The following is a 24,856-nucleotide window of genomic DNA, read 5'->3' as shown; positions in this document are numbered from 1 at the left end:
TGCTGTTTTTACTTTATTTATGCTCAACTTTGATCATTTCTGTCTTTCTTTATTTTGCCAATGATTAGCCTTTAAGTTTCATATTCATTCAGCAACACAGCATCAAACCTGCAGTTTCTTCTGGAATTGCGGCTCCTTCTATTTTAAAACAATGTTCACATTTAAGGAGAGGTTGGAGCATCTGCCAGTGAGGGGGGGGGGGGGGGGGTCATTTTTTTCAATCAACAGAAGGTGAACATTAAAGCACAAATGTGTTGGAGTTAAACTTCACATGTATTTAATAATAAAATCTTAAATTAAGGCTTTTTCAAACCAACAATTGAACAGAAAGGGTTTGTTCCAAACCCGATGAAGAGCAGCTGGAAGCTTAAAAATAAGCTCAGACTCCCTGCAAAGCAGAAGCAGCAGCAAACACTCCAACCTAACAGCTGTTTATCCTCCTGACTGAACCAGACCCTTCTTTTGTGTCTTCTGTTTGTGTCCTTTGACTCATTTGAAACTGAGACCTGAGGCGTTTAGATAAGGACATCCTGGCCTTCCCAGTGCTGTCTCCTGTGTTTGGATGGGATAATTGGAGGTCTGGTTTTGTTGGGAGATAAAACAGAGTCTATAGAGGTCAGAAGTGGCTGCTTCACTGAAATGAGCGGGAACGGATCCTCTGAAGCGTCTTTATTCAGATTTTCTGTACATAACTTCAGCTAGAAACCTAGAAAATGCAATCAAGCTATGGAAAACAACAAAACATTGATTACATACATTTTATTTTTATAGCTGACACCAATTATGTGAACTTTAAGACTCCAGCAGGCTTCGTTCCATTTTGCAAAAAAAAATAAATGTTAATATAATTATGTCTTTTGAGTGTCTGATGGAGTTTACTTGAATTAAGGCATCACCATAAACATGTTAATGTATTTAAAATGGTTCTACCTGCACCTTTACATGGTTAAACAGCACTACTCTTTATCTACTTTAATATTTAAGTCATCAATATGGAGTAAAAACGTTTTTCTGAAGGTGATTTGTCTCGGCTCTCAGGATTCAGAGACATAAATATTTATTGGAAGATTTCTGCTTGGGACGCCAAATGTATCGCATCAGATAAACAACATGTAAGGAGGTCGTGGCAAAGCCGGGAAGACATGATGAAAGAAAACTTGACAGAGTTTGAGACATGAAGCATGTCAATGAAAATGGAAGAAAAGGATCAAATCCAGAAAAGAGTCCGTTGCAGTTAGAGACTCTCTCCTCAAATGTTTATTTCTGATGGGAAGAAGCCCATCAGACTAAAGCATCTTAAAATTTAGAATAAACTGCAGCATCCTCTTTAATGATGACAAACTGAATCCGAATTTTAGTTTTCCTTTGACAGTTTCCCAAAAACCTTAAATCATGCCGGCGAGCCACGGCGGCAGGAAGAGGCCGATTGTCCCGAGCAGACACACGATGATGAACATCCACAGGAAGATGCGGTCGATCACCATGGCAACATACTTCCAGTCCTCCTTCACCTGCAGGAGGAGAAAAAAACGCTTCATGAGTTGAGATTTTACGTTTTAACTGCAGTGAAAAGTAAAGTGTGTGTGTGTGGTGGGGGGGGACTCACACTGAAGTCGGCGTCCTCAGCCCTCAGGTGGTCTGCGATGTAGTGCACCCCCTCCAACGCACGCATGACGCAGGGGGAAAGAAGAGACCCCGACTCGGCACACTGCACTTTAGGGGAATCCACTCTGGCTCCGCCCATCTGTCTGTTGGGGCCTCCGCCCCCCTCACGCCAGCTCTGGCTGTTCTGGGGGGTTTTCAGCTGCTGTGGGGGGGTCTGCCCCGGAGGTCTGGGTGAAGGAGGACGGAAGGAGAAGTAGGACTGAAGAGTCCCGAGCTCCAGATCCTCATAGCAGCTCCTCTCAGTCTTTTCCAGCACGGCCCCCTCCCTCAGCCAGGTGGAGGAGGTGCTGATATCCAGTGCGGACACCCGGGGCTGCAGACGCCCCAGCGCCCCATCCTGCTGGAGGAGCAGCAGCCTGCGGCGCCTGCCGTTGGGGGCGGGCCGGCGCATGAACAGCCAGCGCGGGATCAGGTCCAGAAAGACGGTGTGGACCCAGCGCGGCATCTTGTGGGTGCTGGGGGAGCGATGGTGCACGTTCAGCACGAACACGGTGATGACGATGGACAGCGTGACGAAGATCATGGTGAAGAGGAGGTACTCGCCGATGAGAGGAATGACCAGCGAGGTGGATGGTATGATCTCGGTGATGAGCAGGAGGAAGACGGTCAGCGACAGCAGCACAGAGATGCACAGCGTGATCTTCTCGCCACAGTCTGAGGGCAGATAAAAGACCAGAACAGTCAGGCAGGAGATCAGCAGGCAGGGGATGATGAGGTTGATCGTGTAGAACAAAGGAAGCCTCCGGATGATGAAGAAGTAGGTGATGTCCGGGTAGATCTCGTGGCAGCAGTCGTATTTCTTGGTGTTGTAGGTTCCCACGGCGTTGATGATGGCCCACTCGCCGCTCTCCCAGTAGTTGTTGAGGTCCACGGTGTTCTCGATCCGCTCCAGGTCGATCTTGGCTTTGTCGTAGGTCCAAGAGCCGAACTTCATCTTACAGTTCTGCTGGTCGAAGGGGAAGAAGGTCACATCGATGCTGCAGGAGCTCTTGTAGATGGCAGGAGGAACCCAGCGGACTTTCCCCGTGTGGAACAGGTGAGCTTTGGTCATGTGGGTCACAGCAAACTCCCCGTCAGCGCTGCAGAAAAAACACAGATTGAAGCTCCGCCTCTTCATCTCCGTTCACAGTGTGACAGACTCCAGGTTTCACTTCATCATCATTTCATTCACCTCCTCTCTTTTCACTGCACCAAAAGCTGACAGTAGAAGCTCTAGAGAGCAGAACTCCATCGCCTCTTCCTTCATTTTTCTCCAGAACTTCGACCATGATTTGCTCCTCTGAGGATCCTATCCATCGTGGAACCTCCACATCTTCATCTCTGCTGCCTCGGAGTCTCTAACCCCATATAACGGCTGGACTCACCACCTCCTGCTACACCTTCCCCTCCATCCATGGAGGTCCCTGTCCCTCCTTCAGCTCCTCTGCCCCACCCACAGAACGTCTCCTCCATCGTTCTCCTCTACCACTGCAGACCTCCTCATCCAAACTTCCTTCAATCAAATAAATCATTGTTTGCATTGACTGCATTTCAACCAGGAGGTGATTCTTTGTGTCCATGGAGGACCACTCTTCAGCTGTCAGGATGAAGCGTCTCCCCTTTTGGGGAAGCAAACATATCTGGACCTACGAGGAGTCATGGACAATCCTGTGAGGCAGAGGTGGAGACACGCCTAACCATCTCCACCCCAACCTCCAGGGGCGCCTCCTGATGGGGTTTTCTGCAAAAACATCTGGAGTATGCTTCATCCTCTGACCGTTCAATGGTCCGAAAGTAAAACCGGAGAGGACTTCCACCCCATCATTTAGGTAGGAGGTGGATGTCAAAGTTTTCTTTGAAGAAGATGCTGACAGTGTGGAGGATCCTGATAGTGTGAGGATTCAGTCTCAGCAGGTTCAGGTTGATGGTCCACAGCTGGCTTCATTTAGTTCATCACCCTCAGTCTATGTAAGCGTCTGGTTTTCCAGTTTCGACTCATCTGCTCTGTTTTATCACGCTTGTGTTGCTCTCGTGTTTCATTTCATTTGATAAAACATTTTGAAATGTTTTAAATTTCTGCCACCAACTTTTAAGTGTTTCTTTGATGCTTTTAGTTCATTCCACCCAAAACCTGTTCATTTTTATTTCTTTTCTTTTCTTCCTCTTAAAAAAAGGCCCAGATGAAGGTTCTTTGTCAATAAATTGTATTACTTTTAAATCAATTATAAATATTTATTTAATATTTTGACTAGAAATTATGAAGAAGAAAAGAATTGATGAAGTTTGGAGTAGTAACAGTCAGTGAACAGTAGATGGCAGCATCTTCATCCAGAAAATCTGTGAATATAGATCTAATAAAACTATTATAAACCTATAGCTCCTACATAAGTATTATATACTATTACAGTTTTAATTTTATTTGATTTCAATTTGGATCATTTTCCCAAACAATTTTTATTAATTCACACATTTAGTGTTGTTCATCAAGCCTTCTTTAACTTAAAACTGTATTTTTATGTCATTCATTTCTATCATTGTTATGGAACATCCAATTCAAAGCAGGGATTTATTATCATTATTATTATTATCATTGTTGTTATTATTATTATTATTTTAAGGTTGAAGAATCTGATAATTCTGACACAAAAACAAAATAAATGTCAAATGTTTTTTATCATAAAAAACAGACAAACTTGTTGTTGTTTCTAATCTTTGTTGTAAATGAAAATGAAATCCTTCAGAGACAGAAAAACACACAGAGTCTGCAGATCTACATGTGTATATTAGTGCATCAGCAGAAAAACGGAAGTTCAAACTTGTATTTGCTGATGTGAAGCAGACGTTTCCAGGATGGATCACAGAAACAAACCTCACCACGCGTCTGCCTTCACGCTCCTCCTCACTCACACCACTCACTTGTTGTAGAGGACTATGTCTGGAACCCAGATCAGTTCTGACGGGACTCTGATGGACGTCACGTTGTCGTAGTCGGACGGTTTCCAGCGGAGTTTGTAGTCGTTCCACTCCTGTCCAGCGTGTGAGAACATCTCAGCCACTCATGGATCAGAAAAGTTTCTGTATGAGACAAAACCCTAAAGATTCTCACCTGTTTCAGCCAAACATTTGTGGTCATCATTTGGTTCTTCTCATCCTGACAGAGAGACGGAGGGAAGGAGGGGAAACGGATCAAAGACAGACACTGCAGTTCCAGCTTGGAGAAATGTATAGAATACAGACAAAAACAGAGTTTTAATTCTAGGAAATGAGCGTTTAACTGCTACATGTGACACCACACATGAGCTCATTTCAAACATCTCAGAGCAGTCAGAGAAACTTTGAAAAGATTCAGCTGGAGGAGAAGCCGGAATTTATTTATTTTAATTGGTTGAATGCGTTTAAGCATCCAACCCAGTGTTTTCCTGTTTCTGTTTCTTTTTTCTAGTATCTTTCACCATTTTTTTACCACTTAACTCCTCCTACAATGTTTCATCTATTTCAACCATTCAACTATTCAAATGTTCAGCTCTTTCAGCTTTTTCCAGCTGTGACTTTTGCTCCTTCAAATCCTTGTACTTTTCAAAATATTCCAGGATTTTTGACTCCATCAAAATACATGGGGAATCCTTGGAGCAGAAGCTCGCTGGTTCGATACCCGGCTCTGTGAATGAATGCATATAAAGGTTGAGGAAAATCTACAGAGCAAAACATGAAAAGAGTTAGAGAAACTAGAAAAATCTCTGTGCGTCAGGAAAAGCCACTCAGCATCTTTCAGAAAGGATCCTGGATAATTCCAGAAACCTCTGTGAAAAACCTCATCCTGAGCGTCTGCAAAAGGTTCAAGGCTGAGGCATCAGAGAGGAGGCCATCTTTAAACGTGGTTCTGAAGAACTGAGGTGTCATTTGGACCCAGAATCCTTTCAAGAAACTCAACCCCAAAACTCCAGAAGAGGAGAACATCCAAGTCCAGACATCTTCAAACTAAGTTCTAAGGGAACAGATGCTACACCACAGTAACCATGGTAACCGAGCTCTATTTAGAATCTGTGTCACATTTGAAATGAGCTCATTTACTGAATAAAAGCTTTAAACTTTTTAAATCGTTCTTTTAAATCATAAAGTCTCAGTTTGGGTTTTATTTAAATCAGAAAACTTCCCGTATTTCTGGACTTTAAACACGGCACCAGACTGACCACATCAATGAGCTGCGCGATGGAGAGTCCAAACTTGACGATGACCACATCAGAGATGTTGGGGACGGGTCTGGACCACTTGTTGTAGCCGGTGAACAGAGTCTGGAAGAGCTCCTCCTCTGCATGGGCGTGGCTCTTATCGTAGCAAAAGACTGCAGAGACACAACTTCTTTAACTCATGACATCATCAACAAATCAGTTTAGAAAATATTTCAATCAACCGTCACGTTAACGTTTTACGTGTTCCCAGAATCTATCCTGAATCCCATGACAGTCGGATCTTTTATAGAACATCTGTGATCCGTTTGGTGGAGATGAATTTCTGCTCGTGCTGGGGTCAAACGCCTGATCCCTTTTGGACAAACAGCAGCAGATTTGTCGTCTCCTTCATCACAAGAGCCGAGCACAGCGTGGGAGTCTCATCAGATTTACAACATCCTAAGAAATCTTCATCAGCAGTCAGGGAGAAGGTGCAGGAGGCATCAGCTCCATCAGGAAATCCCGTTTTTATATTCAGTTTCTAATAGGCATGTAAAGGAAAATGTGGTCTGATCTGTTTTCTTAAGCTGCAGAAACCTACAGTACACAAAAACCTTCAATCTTTGTTTTAGTTTCTTTTAACATTTCTGAGGCAAAAATGGTCTTAAGCACTTTTCCAGATGCAGATCGGATCTGCATCTCCAAAGTTTCTGCTTTCTTTCATGTCCTGGCTTCAGACGTGAAAAAAATCAGTTTTCTGCAGACTCCAGCTTTGTGGCACAAACCATCATCCCTCCTCCACCATGCCAGACAGTTGGAAACAACTTTGAACATTCTGGATGTTTCTTCAAAACGTCTTGCCATTCGTTCAGATTCAATACCTTCTTTTTTGTGGATTAAAATAAGTTTAAAAAATGTTTATAGTAGAATAGTTTAATCTGGAGATAAAAAAGATTGTTTTTCACTGAATAGGGAGCTGCACTGCTCATTCATGCATTCGTCTTCTAAACCCGTTTTGTCCCTTTCAGAGTCACGGGGTTGCTGGAGCCTATCCCCGCCACTCGTGGGCGAAGGCAGGGGATGTCCTGGCCAGGTCGCCAGTCCGTCACAGGAGCTGCACTGTTGATTTAGTTAAAAGACTTAACAACTGAAAGATTGACCTACAGAACATGAGAAGTGTGAAAAAAAGGGTTTAAAGTGTATTTATTTAACACATTTGCTGTATCTGATTTAACCATTTAAAACATTTGGGTTAGGAAACTACCAAAAGGACGAGGTTCTTTTGCGTTCCGTACACTTATAAAGTCCAGCTTCTCTCCTTTCATCAGGATCCAACTGTAATCCTGCAGAGAAGCGCAGAAGCTTGACTTGTGATCCAGACAGTCCCGCTGGTGTGTTTGTGCGTCCTGGAGCAGATGTGTGGTTAGAAAAGAGACTCCTGGGACACTCAGATCAAAGTTTGCTGCCAGTGCTCCTGAAACGATATGACACCTCCTCCTCCATCCAGCTCGGAGAACGCTGGACGGCAGCCAAGCATCCTGGCGAGGAGTGTAAAACACTGTCCGCTTTGGATGATGGAGTCAGCAGCTTCTCAGGCCAGAGGCGCTCTTGCTGAGATTGGGCTGTCATAATTCAGCCAGTGACTTAAGACAGAATCGCTGATGGAGGGGTGGAGTCATGGGACAGCCTGAACAAACCCTCATCCAGTTTCCACATCTTTCAGCTGATCGGCCATCAGCTAGACTCATAACAGACTCTGGACGGAAAGGAACCCACCTCAGAACAGTCAGAAACCGGAGAGCAGCGTTTGCTGGCTATTCCTGTTTCAGAGCATCACTCACACACAGGTGAAGGTCACTGCCATGATTGATTTTGCATTGAAGGCAAAATGACACGAGATCCAGCTGCGCTCTCATGAAATGACTTTTCTGAAAGAGAATCATCCAAATTCAGCAGCCGGAGTTTCTTCTGACACCATTTTCTGCGGAGAATTGATTCTTTACTCAAGGATTGAGGCTGCAATCAAAAAAGGAACTTTTCCACAAAGTGGTTTCTTCACGTCATGTCCACTCGTCTTTTCTTCTTTTGTCTTTTCTCTCCATCCCTTCTGCCCGGAGCTTCAAAGTAAGCTAATACAAGCTGACAAATTAAACGTCTGAGGTTTGTCAAGCAGAAAATGATTTGAGCCTCAGATACATGAAAACTGGCTCTTCTGTGAAGCAGCAGCAGTTTGGTTAAAAACACTTCAAAAGTATTTCTGATCAGATACTGTGTCCTGCATGATGATCCTGCAGGTTCATTAATTTGAGTTTTTTTTCTCCTTATGAGTCCAAATGTCTCGATGAAAATCTTCCTAAGGTTTTGTTTTGCCACCGAAAGATGTTTGATCTTTAAAATTATTTTGTTATAAGGAAATGCTCCCGGAAAATGTGCGAATTTAAATCTTCAGAGCTTTGCTTTCCATGAACTAAAGAAGATGAAGATGAAGATGAAGATGAAAGGGAAATTTGCGTGAACAAACTGAAACGTATGTTTTTGAAACCCGCAGCGGGTGCGGTTTTCTGCTCAGGTCTCAGTTTATCTAAGACTTGCATGAAATGAGATGCTCACCTGCCGGAGTGAGAAGAAGCGCCCACACCACGTGAGCCCCCGTGAAGAACAGAGGGTTCATCTCCATCTCTCGGTCCACAGGCTTGCCCAACTTCATCAGGGGGAAGCGTGGAGGAGCCGGTTCCGTCCGCAGTCAGATCCAGAAGTGCATGTTTCATCTATTCGGCTGAAACACATTTCAGCATAACTTTACGGTTAACGCTGCCACGCGTGGGGTGGGGGTGTCAGCGCGCAGCCTGAAGCTCGGCTTCGCAACCAGTGCCTCATGGATCAGCAGGGAAGCAGAGCAAGCGCAGACCTGTGCGCGCGCGCGCGAGCCGGAGGGCTGGCGCAGGAGGTGGACAGTTTCACGGAGGGAGAATCACGGAGAAAGCCTCCCCTCTGATGAACTCATTTACGATCCGCGTCACAAATGTTCACACATAGAGTGTGAGAATTCACCGTACCAGGTCCGGTGTGCGTAAAATCCAAGCTCGCACTTTTACGCAGACGGCAAACTTCGGAGCAGACCCTAGTTTTGACGATTTAAGTTACAGATCATTATTTTTCATGACATAGTTGGTCCTGAACCAGTCCTGGGGGGTGAGGGTGGGGGTCAGATACCTCCTGCAGCTAAGCAGCATCCGACCAACAAAGACGAAGAGCCGATATCATTTATGATACGCTGCTCTGTGACTCCTCCTCCCGCCTCCCTGTCTCCCTCTTACACACACACACACACACACACACACACACACACACACACACACACATACACACACAAACGCACAATGTTTTGGTTGATTTGCCTATTCTATTTTCTGCTCTTTTATTTAATTTTCTTAAGAGGATTGTGCAAAAGTACCAACTGATATATGTATTTGATGGAGATTTTGTACAATTTCTACATTGACCCAGAGGCATTCCCAGGCCAACAGAAAGATGTAGACTCTCCAGTGGGACCTGGGCTTCCCCCAGGGTCTCTGCCCAGTGGGACATGCCCAGAACACCTCGGTGAGGCATCCAGGCCAGATGCCTGAGCCACCTTAACTGGCTCCTCATGGATATGGAGGAGCAGCGGCTCTAATTCCCAGTTAATTCTGCTTAACTGGGCCCTTTGACTATATGTGTGTTGAGGGTTAGCTCAAATATTAGCTCGGGTCTTCAGAGGTTAAATGAGAACAGCTTACTCCACTGATGGATAAGCAACTTCTACAGAATGGAGCAACCTCTGTTAGAAGGAGACTCACATCCACTGATTCCAACCACCTCCCAGAAAGTGGTTGGATTCAAATTGTTGGATCTGTCTCCTTCTGACAGAGGACACTGCAGCACACTCCAGCAGCTACCTGACTTGCATTCTCCTTTACAAGTACTTCCAAACTACTGGTAACTCTGTTACAGAAGTAACAGAAGAAAGATCCAGTTTGGGAACTGGATCTTTGCAGTTTCTGTAAGAATGATGTTTTTTTTGAATCGCCCTTAGTCCTGCCTGAAGTCCTCCAGGAGCTATAGCACACGGTCATGATGTATTTGCCATGTCCCTATAAGTGCAGGGCTAATGCACCTTGACCTCATTGCTCCAGGGGTACATTCATTTGGATTCAATTTGGATAGGTGGAGGAACCGAAACACTCGGAGGAAACCCTCACAGACACGGGTCTGTCAGGACACAAAGTCGAAATTTATTGCTTTTGTAAGTGACCATGGTATAAGCGGTTTAATGGCCTTCGAAGTGTGCGTTATTACTTTTTAACGTACTTCGTGGAAGCAACCGTCCTCCGCTTGCAAGAAAAAAAATCTTATCAAAAAGGTTTTTCAACAGAAAAATAATCTTAGTTTTAAAGAAAACATGTCTTGGGGACTAGAATTTTTTTCTTAAATAAGAATTTAGTAAGGCCATTGTCATGATTCGGAGGAGCGGCAGACCCAGATGCTGGAACCCAGAATGAAGACGCAGGTAGATGAGAGGTAAGAAAGGGTTTTTATTCTTTCCTTCCAGGAAGATGTTGCTGGCGTGAATGTGATCCAGAGAGGAGCGAAGCTTGAGGCGTGGCTGGAGGTAGTAGCGCGGCTAGCAGAGGGTGGTATTTCCAGAACAGCAGGGGGGCTCGAACTGACTTCCACACAGGTGACACTGGCGAGCAGGAATCCTGGGACAGGAATAGTAAGGTTAGTTGCAAGATCAGCATAGGATGCATAAACATGAGCGAGACTGAGACCAGGTTAGTCACCATAAGGGGTAACGATCTGGCGATGAGTTGTGGAGCTGGGTCTCCTTAAGAAGGGCAGAGTTGATGAGGGTGAATTGGTCACAGCTGGTGGAGTCAGGAGCAGAGCAGAGGGGCGGGGATGACAGAGGTGCCATGACAGTACCCCCCCCCTAACGACCGCCTCTAGGCGGTCCAGGACGACGATCCGGGTTGGCACGGTAGAAGTCGGAGATAAGGGTGGGGTCCAAAATGAGCGAACGGGAGACCCAGGAGCGTTCCTCAGGACCATACCCCTCCCAATCGACCAAGAACTGATGGCCGCGACCCCGGCGCCGGACGTCCAAGATGCGGCTAACGGTGTACGCCGGAGCGCCATCGATGAGCCGGGCGGGTGGTGGGGAAGCGGAAGGCGGGCATAAACTGCTGTCAGAGACCGGCTTGATCTGGGAGACGTGGAAGGACGGGTGGATCTTGAGAGCGGCTGGGAGGTGAAGACGGACACAGGAGGGATTAATGATTTTGTCGATAGTATATGGACCGATGTACCTGGGAGCAAGTTTGCGTGACGTGGCCTGGATGGGGATGTTCCGGGATGACAGCCATACCCTCTGTCCGGGTTGATAACTGGGCCCCACCACCCTGTGACGGTTGGCCGTATGGCAGTTGCTTTCCTTTGTCCGGAGGAGAGCTGCCCTGGTTTGTTGCCAGACGCGTTGACAGCGCTGGAGATGTTCCTGTATTGAGGGCACTGCCAAGTCCAGTTTGTGAGACGGAAACAGTGGTGGTGGGAACCCGAGGGAGGCTTCGAAGGGAGACACCCCTGTAGCAGAAGAGGGATGAGAGTTATGGGCGTATTCTATCCATACCAAATATTTGGACCAGTCCGAAGGATTGTCGGCAGCTAGGCAACGGAGGGATGCTTCCAGCTCCTGATTAGCCCGTTCGGCTTGGCCGTTGGACTGGGGATGGTAGCCCGAAGTTAAACTGACTGTGGCACCCAGGGCGGAGCAAAATGCCTTCCAGACTTGAGAACAGAATTGAGGGCCTCGATCAGACACTATGTCGGACGGAATGCCATGATGACGGAAAACGTGATGAACCAGGATGTCGGCGGTCTCGGTGGCGGTAGGTAACTGGGGTAGAGGAATGAAATGAACAAATTTAGAAAACCGGTCTATGACAGTGAAAATAATTGAGTGACCATGGGATGGAGGAAGACCGGTGACAAAGTCTACCGCAATGTGGGACCAGGGCCGACTGGGAGTGGGCAGAGGATGCAACAGACCAGAGGGAGGAGAGTGGGATGTCTTGGACCGAGCACAAGTGGTGCAGGCGGCTATATACTCCCGGACGTCTCTGGTCATGGAGGGCCAGTAGAATCGTCTGCGGAGGAGATGGAGGGTCCGGTGAACCCCTCCATGACAGGCGATGCGGGAGGTATGGGCCCAGGTTAGCACGTCCGACCTTAGGGAGCTGGGGACATATAGAGTGCCATTAGGTGGAGTAGGGTGATTCGGCTCCTCACCTTGAGCTTGGGCGACCCTGGTTTCGATGTCCCAGGTGAGGTTACCAATAACACAGGTAGGAGGGAGAATGTTGGAGGTGGTGGTGGACTCAGAGGAGCAGAATTTTCGAGACAGAGAGTCAGGTTTTGCGTTCCGGGATCCGGGTCTGTAGGTGATTGTGAACTTGAATCGATCGAAGAACAAGCACCAACGGGCTTGACGTGAGTTGAGTCTTTTTGCAGAACGGAGATAGGAAAGATTCTTAGTGTCTGTCCATACTATGAAAGGAAGAGCCGCTCCCTCCAGCCAATGACGCCATTCCTCGAGGGCAAGTTTTATGGCTAACAGTTCACGATTGCCCACATCGTAATTTTTTTCAGCCGGGGAGAGCTTCTTTGAGAAGAAGGCACAGGGTTTTAATTTTCCAGATGCTTCCTCTCTCTGTGACAGGACTGCCCCAACCCCAGAATCCGAGGCGTCAACCTCCACAACAAATTGCCGGTTGGTGTCAGGTTGGATCAGGATGGGGGCTGAGACGAACATTCTTTTAAGGGTATCGAAGGCATTCTGAGCAGCAGAGCTCCATTCAAAGGTCTTAGAGGTGGAAGTGAGTTGAGTAAGAGGCGCGGCGATGGAGCTGTAATTCCTGATAAAACGGCGATAGAAGTTGGCGAAACCTAAAAACTGCTGCAACTTTTTACGAGTTTTGGGTGGTTCCCACTGAGAAACGGCTTCGATTTTTGCGGGGTCAGGGCGGATGCTACCTGCCTCGAAAATGTATCCGAGAAACGGAATAACGGACGTATGAAAAGCGCACTTCTCAGCCTTAACAAATAAATGATTTACAGAAAGTCTCTGTAAAACCGTGCGAACGTGATTCTTGTGTTGAGCGGTGTCTGTGGAATAAATCAGGATATCATCCAGGTAGACAAAAACGAAGCGGTCTATGAAATCACGGAGGACGTCATTGACAAGACGTTGAAAAACAGCAGGCGCGTTAGTTAAACCGAAGGGCATGACCAGATATTCGTAGTGACCTAATGGAGTCTTGAAAGCAGTTTTCCATTCATCTCCTTCTTTAATGCGAACGAGATGGTATGCGTTGCGGAGGTCGAGCTTGGAAAATATGCGAGCTTCCTGAATGGAGTCGAACACGGAACTGATGAGAGGCAGGGAGTATTTGTCTTTAACTGTAATCTGATTTAACTCACGATAATCAATGCAGGGTCTTAAGGACTTGTCTTTTTTCTCTACAAAGAAAAAACCAGCCCCTGCAGGAGAAGAGGAAGGGCGAATGTGTCCCGAAGATAGCACCTCATGGATGTATTTTTCCATGGCAACCTTCTCGGGACCAGAGAGATTAAACAACCTTCCTTTAGGTAATGTAGCACCATCCAAGAGGCGGATGGAACAATCATAGGGCCTATGTGGAGGTAATGACCCTGCTTTGGTTTTGCTAAAGACTGCGGCGAGGTCATGATAACAGACGGGAACGTTACTAAGATCAATGTCCTCCGGACGGCTGGTAGTGGGACCAACGACGGGGGAAATAGCAGATCGGAGACAATTGGCCAAACAAAATTCACTCCAGTTAATAACGCGGTGGTTAACCCAATCGAGCTGGGGGTTATGCTTCCTGAGCCACGAGAAGCCTAAAACTATGGGAGTCTGGGGAGTGCGGGTGATGAAAAACTGGATGTTTTCTCTATGATTACCGGAGGTGACAAGCATAATAGGTTTAGTACGGTGAGTAATAAGAGAGAGGGGTTGCCCACCCAACCCGGCCGCTTTGACTGGGGTGTCGAGTTTTTCGAGGGGAAGTGAGAGACTAGAAACAAGACTATGATCGATGAGACTCTGTTCAGCACCTGAATCAACGAGAGCTTGGAGGTCGGCTACTTTGGACTGGTGACATAGCTTGACAGGGAGAAGTAAAAAATCCTCGGAAAGAGAGGTGGACTCACCCGCCCGCGGCCTGCCTTCTAGCGGGGGGTTCTGGAGTTTAAACGTAACTCACACTGGTTTACTTGATGTCCTTGAAGTCCACAGTAAAAGCATGCGCCTTCGTTCCGACGTCTCAGACGTTCTTCAGCAGAAATTTTAGAGAGTCCAACCTGCATAGGTTCCTCGGGAGGGCCGTGTGGAATTTCTAAAGCACTGGCGGGAGGAAAAGGAGGGTTAATAATTTGCATGGCTTTGTTGGACATCTTACGTGCAGGAGCGATCTTTCCTGGTGGCGCTCCCTTAGGCGAGCATCCGAGCGCAGGGCTGCAGAAACGAGATCTTCAAAGTTATGGGCCTCTGGTTGCGTACACAAATGATCTTTAATGGATTCATTGAGGGATTGATAGAAAATGCCCCGAAGGGCCGGGTCGGACCAACCAGCTTCCACGGCGAGAATCCTAAAGTCAATGACGTGGTCATTTATGGGGCGATTTCGTTGTCTGAGTGCGAGGAGTTTTCTGGTGGCTTCTTCTTGTTTTTTGGGTTGATCAAAAACAAGTTGAAATTCCCCAATGAAGCGGTCGAATGATAAGTGGGATATAGGATTAGCTGCTAGGAAGGCTTGAGCCCATTGCAAGGCTTTATTTCTCAGTGAGTTCACGATTAATGTAATTTTACTGAGGTCCGAAAAATAATACCTCGGGGCCTGCTGGAACAGTAGTTGGCATTGAAGGAGAAACCCGCTGCAGGCTTCTACGTCACCGAAGAAAGGCTCGGGTTGCAGGCGGAAGTTTTCCGGGGGCGCGGCGGAAGCGGATGTGTTGCCGGAAGACGGAAGCGTTGCTGTGGTGACAGGGTTAGACATTTGCCCGGATAATTCCATTAATGTTTGCGTCATACCGTCCAAGCGTCTGAAAAGTTCCTGTTGAGCTGTTGCCATTTGGGATAAGGCATCCGCTTGGCGTCCCAGGGTGATCCCTTGCTGACGAACGGAGTAGCGGAGTCCCTCTGGGTCAGCTGGGTCGGAGGTTTGGCCAGATCGTTCTGTCATGATTCGGAGGAGCGGCAGACCCAGATGCTGGAACCCAGAATGAAGACGCAGGTAGATGAGAGGTAAGAAAGGGTTTTTATTCTTTCCTTCCAGGAAGATGTTGCTGGCGTGAATGTGATCCAGAGAGGAGCGAAGCTTGAGGCGTGGCTGGAGGTAGTAGCGCGGCTAGCAGAGGGTGGTATTTCCAGAACAGCAGGGGGGCTCGAACTGACTTCCACACAGGTGACACTGGCGAGCAGGAATCCTGGGACAGGAATAGTAAGGTTAGTTGCAAGATCAGCATAGGATGCATAAACATGAGCGAGACTGAGACCAGGTTAGTCACCATAAGGGGTAACGATCTGGCGATGAGTTGTGGAGCTGGGTCTCCTTAAGAAGGGCAGAGTTGATGAGGGTGAATTGGTCACAGCTGGTGGAGTCAGGAGCAGAGCAGAGGGGCGGGGATGACAGAGGTGCCATGACAGCCATTTTCTGTCCCCACTGACAGACTTTTTAAAAAAAAACTATTTTATAGAATTGTTGCCAGTGGGGTCAGAATTTTTGACTTCTGTGGTGTGTTTTGCCCAAAGTGACCATCAAGAACAGATATTTCAACCCCCCACCAAAAATATCTATTCTTTTATTACAAAAAGTCTTTAAGTATATAGACTATAATAAAATTAAGAGGCTTGAAGCTTATTTTTTATGTAGCCAACTATCTACTTTCTGTAAACTTGAAATGTTTCAGTTTAGCCTGAAGAAGTATTCAGTTAGTATATTTCTTACACTATCTGTGTATGGTTCAAAGTACACTTGGTATGCGCATACCCAGGTATACTTGCTAAAAATAAACCTCAGATGTAGTACTTTTTGTTAAGGGATATTTCCCCAGAGATAAGCTGACACATACACGACATTTGACGTCTTTATTTGTATGAACGTTACAGAAAATCTGAATTCTAGACAAACAGAACATGAGCCTGAAATGCTTACACACAACTTTCTCCTGTTTGAAACCAGCAAGGTGTTGTGTTTCTAATTAAACTTCTTGGTTTGGAAAAAATCCAGCAGCAGCTCTTCCCCCCTCCATGTTGTTGAGTCTCTCCTGACCTCCATTCTCACCCTGGAACCGGTGTACCGGTCCATTTCCTCCTCCAGGATTCATAAATATTCATCTGGCTCATGTTTGGCCTCCCTGAGTCTACAAATGAGGCCTGAATGGAAAGTAGGAAGTTGTGGCTTTGAAACAGTTCAGAGGAAATGCCTTTTTCTGCCCACTGAGCGTTTCTGTTGAACATCACAGCTGATGAGGAGCTCAGCCTGGAACGTTTCACTGCTGTGAAGATCAGGTGACTGAGGGAAGGTTCACGTCCGTGTGGACACACGGTACGGATCTTCAGCGGTGGAGTCTGATGTTCGTCCTGGTGAAGGAAGCTTCCAGGTTCTGCCATGAGCCCTCCAACCTGCTGGCCACGTCCTCTGCAGTCTGAAGCAAACTTTCCAAGGCCGCAGAGCCTTTTCTGATTCTGAACAGACAGCAGGTCTCAGCGTTAAGACGAGGACGGACACGGAAAGAATCCATGAAAACAAAATCATAAAATACAAAACTTTTCTTTAGACGTTCAGATTTCCTGATTTTCAGCTTTCGTGCTTTTAGATTTTAAATCTTTAATTTAATTTATGATGTTTAAGTTGCAATTTTCTTTCCTTTTTTATCTTGCATTTAAAATAGAGATTTAGATTAAAATCAAATTAAATTAAAAAAAAGAATCTATATGGCATTGAGAAACATGGTGGTGGCCTCATGATGATACGGGCTTATCCTTGATATTTTCCTTTTTTTTTTCTTTCTTAATTTACGGATAAAAATATTTAACCCCTCCATGCCTGAATTCATTTCAACTATACAATACATCTTGTATTGTCCTGGAACAAACGATATGTTGCAATTCAGCGTAATTCCCTTTTCTTTCAGTTTCATGTAACCAGGATTCCTCGGCACCAGCAGGAAGACTTTTCTTCATCCCCTCATACTCACTTCTGCATCACTGTGATGGATTCCGGCGTTTCTCCTCCTAGCTGCCTCTCCAGATCCTCCTCAGCCTTCTCCACCGCTTTGCTGCAGACTTTGAGGTCGTCTTGGATGCCGACAATGTTTCGCTTTATCGCGTCTTCATAACTCTGATCACTCAGCTCCGCCTTCACAAAGTGATCCAACCGCTCCATCACTTCCTTGTTTTGGAGCTGAATGGCCTGCAGGACGGCCATCTCCTCTCGCTGAACCGTTTGGGCCGGCGCCGCAGCCCGAGTGCTGAAGCGAATGAAGCACCGTTCCTGCAGAGCCTCAGTGCTGAGAGACGAGGAGGGTAGAGATGCTGCTCCAACCAGGCCGTTTTCCACGCCGCCAGGCTCATCGCCGACAGCACGCAGCGAGGAATTTCCTGAGAGGAGGTCAAAGCCTGACCCTCCTTTATCATCTCCACTTTGGCCAATAGTCTGCAGCGCCATGGACACCAAGAAAAGGACGAGGAGCATCCAGGACTGCTCCATGGTTTCCTGGGAGGGCTCTAAGGTCAAAGTCTGAAGAAGATTTCAGTTCAAATCTGAAAGTTCTTCAAACTCTTCAACAGTTTAGACAAAAACCAAAGTGGCCTTCAGACACTTCAGATCCACGAGGATCTCCACAGACTATTGGTAGGTTTTCCATCTGAATTAGAACATTTTCAATATTTTGAACTGTTTTTGCAGTAAACTTAGAGCTCTTTCTGTAGAGAATGTACTCTCCTGATGTCTCAACTCTAATTCCTGACAGAATAAAACAAGAAAAGCTGCAGAGCAGACGTCTTTTGATGGATCACTGACAGACGGAGCAGAACCTTAAAGTCCTCTCAGCTGAACACCTCAGTGTGGAAGCAGCAGCTCGTCTTGGTAAACGTCTGCAGAGCTTCCTCCCTGATGTCCCATGACCTCCATGATGGTGTTTGAGTCGTATTCTTTCATCTTCACGGCCGCCTTAAAGTGTTGTTTTTGAAAACTCCAAAGAACATTGATCTAAATCATTTTTTTATCAGGATTTGTGGTGGACCTGAGTGCAGGACACCAGGAGTTTGATGAAGATTCTGAAGGATTTAAAGACAACATAAAAGTTTTAAAAAATCCACATGGAAGAACTCGAACAAAAGCTGGAATTACGCACAAAAAATAATCTCAAGTAATTTGAGAATGACTTCACAAACTCATTTCGTTAGATTTGTTTTTCCGGCTCTGTGGTGCAGAAAACATCCCCGCTGTCTGATGCAGTGTGGTTTTCTGTGAACCCGGCAGATCGGACCATTTCTGGCGAAGGGTTGTGAGTCGGAGCTGATGTGAAGTTTGGCTTCCATCCAGGATCCTGTCAAAGCCTGAAGAGGCCGGTTTCACGGCTGTCGCTACACGTTCACACTGTCTCTGAGACGGAAAACACCAGCGCCGGCGCACAAAAACCCACTCTGAGAGTCGATTCTGATGTTTTTAGAGCCAATTGTTCCAAAAGTGGATCCAGAAAGTCACAGAAAACAGATATTTCTACTTTTCTAAATAAAGCAAAGCCTCTCTTCTCTTCCTTGTGTCCTTTTTAGCTTTTCTTTTGGTCCATCAATATTCTGTCTGAAGTTGGAGGTGTTGGAGAAAAGGGAGGAGCTTCACAGCCCTCCAAACCTCCAATGTGAGTCTGAGAGAAATGGTTCACCTTTTGTAAACGAGATCATCTGATGGATTTGCTTCAGAGGCAGTTCCTGAAGCTACACCAGTCCGAATTCTTCCTTCATCTTCCTCTCATGTCCTTCATAAAAGCAAAGAGGGCGAACAGACACAGAGACTATTTTAATATTTTCTGTCCATTTACTGCTAAATCCCTGGAGCTCAAGCCAAAGGACATTATTGATCTTTTAATGTCTTCACAAAGGAGACGATCGCTGCTGCCAAAACAGTCCATTTTAACTTCATTTGTCCAAAAAAGCGAGTCCTCAAAGTGCATGTTCCTCTGCAGAGTTCAGGATCAAACTTTTCTCATAATTGGACTTTGATGAAAAAAAAAACGCTCACAATTCCAGAGATGAACGAAAAAGTCTCTAACTTTGAACTGAAAATTTTCTTCATCTTCCAGATGTTTTGTTTTGCCTTGTGGCCTGCGGCCTCTCACTCCTGTTTTGTCTCACTCCTGTTTTGTCTCACTCCTGTTTTATCTAACTTGTGTTTTGTCTCACTCTTGTTTGTCTCACTCTTGTTTTGTCTCCCTCATGTCAGCTCTCACTCCTGTCATCACTCACCCCCAGACAACTCTCACTCCTGTTGGCTCTCACTCCTGTTTTGTCTCATTCCTGTCAGATCTCACTCCTGTCATGTCTCACTCCTGTCAGCTCTCACCCCTGTATGCTCTCACTCTTGTTTTATCTAACTCGTGTTTTGTCTCACTCTTGTTTGTCTCACTCTTGTTTTGTCTCCCTCATGTCAGCTCTCACTCCTGTCATCACTCACCCCATGTCAACTCTCACTCCTGTTGACTCTCACTCCTGTTTTGTCTCACTCCTGTTTTATCTAACTCATGTTTTGTCTCACTCTGGTTTGTCTCACTCTTGTTTTGTCTCCCTCATGTCAGCTCTCACTCCTGTCATCACTCACCCCCAGACAACTCTCACTCCTGTTGGCTCTCACTCCTGTTTTGTCTCATTCCTGTCAGATCTCACTCCTGTCAGCTCTCACCCCTGTATGCTCTCACTCTTGTTTTATCTAACTCGTGTTTTGTCTCACTCTTGTTTGTCTCACTCTTGTTTGTCTCACTCTTGTTTTGTCTCACTCTTGTCAGCTCTCACTCCTGTCATCACTCACCCCAGTCAACTCTCACTCCGGTCAGCTCTCACTCCTGTCGGCCTCTCTCCTGTTTTGTTTCACTCCTGTTTTGTCTCACTCCTGTTTTGTCTCATTCCTGTCTGGACTCACAAGAAGTTACATACCTGTTTTGGGGGTTTTAGTCCAAGTAGAACGTCTGGAGACGATAAGAGCAGAAGTCAGAGAGTTTCCTTCTTCACGTCAGGAACAGCAGAAATGCAGACACACAATGAGGGTTTGGTTGGAGAAAGCTGGGTCTGTGGCCCCCGTCTGCCGCTGGGAGGGGTTTGGAGGGAAAACGCTAAAACTGAATGATTTCACTCTCTACGAAGGAGCAAGGAGTGGAAAGAAAGAGCTGCAATTGATTTTACATATGAGGCTTGCTGAACAGAGGGAGGTGTGTTGTTTAAATTATTCCTTCTTCCTGAAAAGTTTATGTTTGAAGTTTTATTTCCCAAAGACTTGAGAGTCACAGATGAACGTCAGGAGCTTAACCCTTTTCTATCCTATGGGGGTCAAGTTGACCATTGAGGTGTTCTCCCTACCATGACAAAGGTGGATCAAGGTGGAAAGATTTCATGTAATCCAATGACACCAGTGAAGATCACAAATCATTGAAGAAAAAAGGTTCAGAGCACTGTCTGGTGGGTCTGGATGACCCAACTCCCAACGTTAAAGTGCCTAGGATAGCACAAGGGTTAAAGTAAAAGCAGATCAAAGGACACTTGATCATCCAGTAAATCCAATATGCCCCCAAAATTTCTTAGAATTTTTAGATCACAAGCTCACACGCATCCAACCACGGAACCCCATTGTCAAGAAGAATTCCCCCACAGAACCGGACTCAGTAAATGTCAGAACATCTGTTCCAGAACAAAGGAGATGTGTGAGCAAATGCAGCAAAGAGAGAACCATCATGATCTTTGGTTTTAGAACAGAAAAGAGCAAAAAGAGAGCAGAAGAAATATGAAACCGCTGGAACATCTGTTACAGGACAAACTAGATTTGTCAACAAGAAAACAAGATGAAGATAGACAAAGCCAAAAACACCAGAGCATCTGTTAGGAGACAAGACATGACAGAGATACAGACACAAGAAAAGTTTACAGTACAGGAAATTTGGGGAAACGCCCAGTGATCTGAAAAGGATGTCAAGAAGGCCTTCTGGGTTTTTCTTTTATTTTGAAAAGATCAGATGGAAGGCAGAGGAAGTGAGACATGAGTCAACATCTACACCCACAACCTTACCAGGATATTTATGACCTTTATCTACATTCAAGGCAAGGTGGGAGGAGTTTAAAGACGGATCATGATCTTGAACTGACTTTCAGCGGTCTGAGCCATGAACTGAAGATGCAACTCATCCAAACCACCTGTGAGCTTCATCAGAACAGAAACTGTTCAGAGATGTTTGCCGCCAAAAAGAGGATTCTGATAGCTCCCCCTCCATTCTAGTACAAGAAATGTGGTAACGCTTTATTATGAGAGTCCTTAATAAATTATTTATGGAATATTAACCAGTGGCGCCACCGGGGGGGGGGGGGGGGGGGGGGGGGCACCCCACTAGCCACTACAAACTGTGGTAGCATCTATTGTGCATTTCATATGCATAGCCTGCAGGCCCCAAGTCACTCTGATAACCTAAACCGGCCCACACCCCCTCCCCTCCCTGCTGCCTTTGCGTGCGCAGACATCTACAGCCAAAGACGAGCCGCTGGATGCAGAACACGAATAAGACGGTGAGGCTGATCTTCCTTCGGGGTTCACTTCCGCGTTCGAACCCTAAGAGCCTCCAGAGCGGGTTAAACCAAAGAACCAGTCTCAGTTCTTCAAGAGGAACTTTCTTGATTATTTTTTCCCTTAACTCCTTAACTTCCTCTGTATTGTGAGCTAATACACCACAGCATCAGCGGTGGTGGATGTTCTATGACTTTTTAATTGTACATAAAAAGGATGTCCTCCGTCACACGCGCATCGCATTTCATGGCACTATTGGAGGACTGGTTGTTGTGTTACCGCAGCATTTTGATGTGTTTTTGTCCTGTTTGCACAGAGTTAACCAAAGTCAGTAGTTGATGCTTGTGTATGTCAATTTTCAGAGAATGAAGAAAAGTCTACAAATATTCTTATTTCAAGAAGAAAAGTGCAGCAGAAGGAGGGAAATAGATGGAAGGGGGCAACAGAGGAGTAGTGAGGAGGAGGATGAGACAGAGCAGCATGAATGACAGAAGATAAGGAGGAAGACAAAGATGAGACGGCATCAGACGAGGGACAGTCAGCATCATTGGTCAGAGAAACAAGGAAAAACTCAGCAAAAGCACGTCAATAAACTGTTACTAAGAACACTGTTAATATATTTATTAATCCCATACAAGCAATTTATAAATAGCTTGTGAATAGGATGAACAAATGCTAATAAATGTCTTTATAAGCATCTTAATACCACATTACTCATGCTTGTTAATGTCTTATAAATATTTTATTAAGGAATATGTTCATGTATTTATAAACAGCTTATTTAAACTTGTAAGTCAGTTGTAAGACATTTACAAATGATATTTAATGTACTTATTAGCAGCTTACTGAAACATTACTAGTGCTTGTTAACTTTTCATAAATAGTTTATGAAGGACTCTTAATATAAAGCGTTACTGGAAATTCTAGGAATGTCTAGTAAGCCTGCAGACTAAGAACATGTTCTGTTTGAAAGAACTGGCAGCTTTTTGAGATCAGATGCAGCTTTTGTTCAAAGCTTTATTTGTGAGTGAAAGAAATTCCAAATCTTTTCTGGTTTTTCCCCAGCAGATGGTGATGGGAAGCTAAATCTGATTAAAAAAAAGATTTTAAACTCGTTCAAACTCTGCAGCCTTTTGGAACTTCTGAAGCTTTTCAGAACAGCCTCTTGGTTCCAAATGACAGCAGTTTAATGCTGAGTTCACTCATTTCTCTGGGTCTTTCTGAGACAAGATGTTCATAATTTTAGAAAAACTGCAGAGAGGAAAGAAGGACCTCCCAGAAACTTGATTAATGTAAAAGTTGAATGTCAAGTTTGGATCAAAAGGGATTATGAGGTTTCTGACAGTGACCAAAGTGATTTCATCCAGTGTGAATCCACTGATGCCAAGTAAAGCTCTGAAGGTCCAAGAATATCAAATGTTTGGTCCAAGTTTATGGAAAAACAGGCCCAAAGTCATAAAAGTCTTTAGATCTGTCAGACATGCTGGAGGTCTTCCAAACTTGGAGATGTCTCCTGGTTTAAAAGAAACATGTGAGAGGCTGAGCAGGCTTGGAGCAAGCACAGAGCCCTGAGGAACACCGTGACTTTAACATGACAGGGTTGATCTAACTCTAGTGAGTGAGAACCATTATTTCCAGAAGAACACAGACTGTAAATAAGAGCACACTGATCTGATTTACACAGATCCATCTTTCCTCTCTGCAGGATTACAGGAAAACTCTTCAAACTTTCAAGTTAGAATCAGATCCAGGAGAGAATTAAACTTTTCTTGACAGTAGAGACCTCAGGAGGACATAAGCCATTCCTGAAGCTGAAAACCCTTCATCTCCGGCGTTTAGGAGTCTGCCCTGATTGTTTTTCTTCCGCTGAAACATGCGTCAGCAGCTTCTTCCGGCGTCGCTTTAGTCTGACTCGATGATGTTAATGATTTCCTTTCTGGGGTTTTGGTGAAGCAACCGCGCTCCTCCGTCTTAATTGTTTTGGCAGCAACTCATCCTCTGAGTGCGTTTTAATACCAGCTGTAAATGAGATGCTTTAATACGCTTTGCTTCTCCCAACAGGAGAATCTGGTCTCCAAGAAGCTGTCAAAGACACACAACAAGCAGCGGAAAAGAGAATGAGGCCCTGCAGACACGAACAAAACCCCACATCTGCAGGAAACCCTCCATCCAGACTGTTTCTGGTTTGATAAAAAAGAAAAAAACCACAGATGTATGAGTAAGAGAACAAAGAGAGGACGAACTGATGACCGGGCATGAAACGTCTGCTGCAGACATCAGAGATTTCCATTTCAGCCTTTCTGATGGATTTTCATTTTTACTCTGCAAAATCAGGCCCCTCAGAAAAAGTTTAAGAATTCCGACCCTCTTTAAATAAACATTTAATGAAAGAAAAATCTGCCAATAGTCAGAAAAATGTTCTCACCAAGAATTACGATTTAGGAAAAAAATATAGTCACTAAAACATGTTTTCTCAAACTAAGATTATTTTTCTTTTTTACTTTCTTAGGATTCAGATTTATGCAACTCCAACAGTGTTCTAGCAGTTTTAGCTGTGTGTTTTCTGCTTTTAACACTGACATTTGAGTAGAAAGGTTTATTTTTTTAAGCATTTTTTACACCACAAAGATTTTGTGTCTGTGAACGATTTTAAAAACGGTTTAATACTTTAATATGAACGCAAAGAATATAAATGATTTAATTCATGACAACATACAGAAATGAAATCCTGTGTTTATCCTGTAGAGAGAACGATCATCAGGTTAGAAGTCTGGGTTATGCAGAGGCGACACGCCTCTGATGAACACGCCACTGTCCATTCCATGTTTGTTTTCATAAAGGCAGCTGGAGAAAATGATGAGTTTGCTTTGTGTGAGATGAAGAACCGGATGAGCGCAGAAAAAAAGGTGACGGCAAAGAAATCTGTAGCGACTATAGCAAAAAATAGTCAACAAAAAAAAAAAAAAAATGCCCAAACTCTGCTCTCCTCCTCTTGCCCAAGAGCAGGTGAGCAGGAGGTTATCAAGCCATCACCCTGGTGTTGCTACTTAACAAATTCAAAAGGTGAAATTTAAAAAAACTACAAAGTAAATGAGACATTTTGGCTCCTTTGGGTACAAACAGGTGAGCCTGCAAAGACCAAACAAGCTTGTTTTATCT

The 24,856-nt window shown here is 45.1% G+C and overlaps 2 protein-coding genes across 3 annotated transcripts; both read right to left on the bottom strand.

Moving 5' to 3' along the window:
• Positions 1-257: 257 nt before the first annotated feature.
• LOC101155076 (neuronal acetylcholine receptor subunit alpha-2) lies at positions 258-20,104 on the bottom strand. Of its 2 annotated transcripts, XM_011491375.3 has the most exons (7): positions 20,086-20,104; positions 8,424-8,589; positions 5,835-5,986; positions 4,751-4,795; positions 4,561-4,670; positions 1,607-2,744; positions 258-1,511 (listed from the first exon to the last, which is right to left on the bottom strand). In XM_011491375.3, the coding sequence occupies exons 2-7, from the start codon at positions 8,518-8,520 to the stop codon at positions 1,386-1,388; spliced, it is 1,668 nt and encodes a 555-aa protein (XP_011489677.1). In that variant the 5' UTR covers positions 8,521-8,589; positions 20,086-20,104; the 3' UTR covers positions 258-1,385. The 2 variants fall into 2 exon arrangements, with proteins under 2 accessions (XP_011489677.1, XP_004083362.1); XM_004083314.3 differs by lacking the exon at positions 20,086-20,104 and having other exon boundaries at positions 8,424-9,064.
• LOC110017691 lies at positions 15,172-19,045 on the bottom strand. Its single transcript, XM_020714543.2, has 3 exons — positions 17,133-19,045; positions 15,441-16,620; positions 15,172-15,359 (listed from the first exon to the last, which is right to left on the bottom strand). Exons 1-2 carry the CDS (start codon positions 17,642-17,644, stop codon positions 16,491-16,493), a joined length of 642 nt encoding a protein of 213 aa, XP_020570202.1. The 5' UTR covers positions 17,645-19,045; the 3' UTR covers positions 15,172-15,359; positions 15,441-16,490.
• Positions 20,105-24,856: the final 4,752 nt, after the last annotated feature.

This window comes from Oryzias latipes, chromosome 24 (assembly GCF_002234675.1).
Source record: "Oryzias latipes chromosome 24, ASM223467v1".
Lineage (NCBI taxonomy): Eukaryota > Metazoa > Chordata > Actinopteri > Beloniformes > Adrianichthyidae > Oryzias > Oryzias latipes.
This window is presented reverse-complemented; position numbering and strand designations above follow the sequence as displayed.

Excerpts from the sequence above, each read along its gene's own strand:
- LOC101155076 (XM_011491375.3), bottom strand. The coding sequence starts at position 8,520 with ATGAAGTTGGGCAAGCCTGTGGACCGAGAGATGGAGATGAACCCTCTG. Across the intron at positions 5,987-8,423 it reads GCTTCTTCTCACTCCGGCAG|TCTTTTGCTACGATAAGAGC; the intron begins GTGAGCATCTCA and ends GTGTCTCTGCAG. Across the intron at positions 2,745-4,560 it reads GACATAGTCCTCTACAACAA|CGCTGACGGGGAGTTTGCTG; the intron begins GTGAGTGGTGTG and ends TTTTTTCTGCAG.
- LOC110017691 (XM_020714543.2), bottom strand. The coding sequence starts at position 17,644 with ATGGAGCAGTCCTGGATGCTCCTCGTCCTTTTCTTGGTGTCCATGGCG. Across the intron at positions 16,621-17,132 it reads TCCATCACAGTGATGCAGAA|AATCAGAAAAGGCTCTGCGG; the intron begins GTGAGTATGAGG and ends CTGTCTGTTCAG.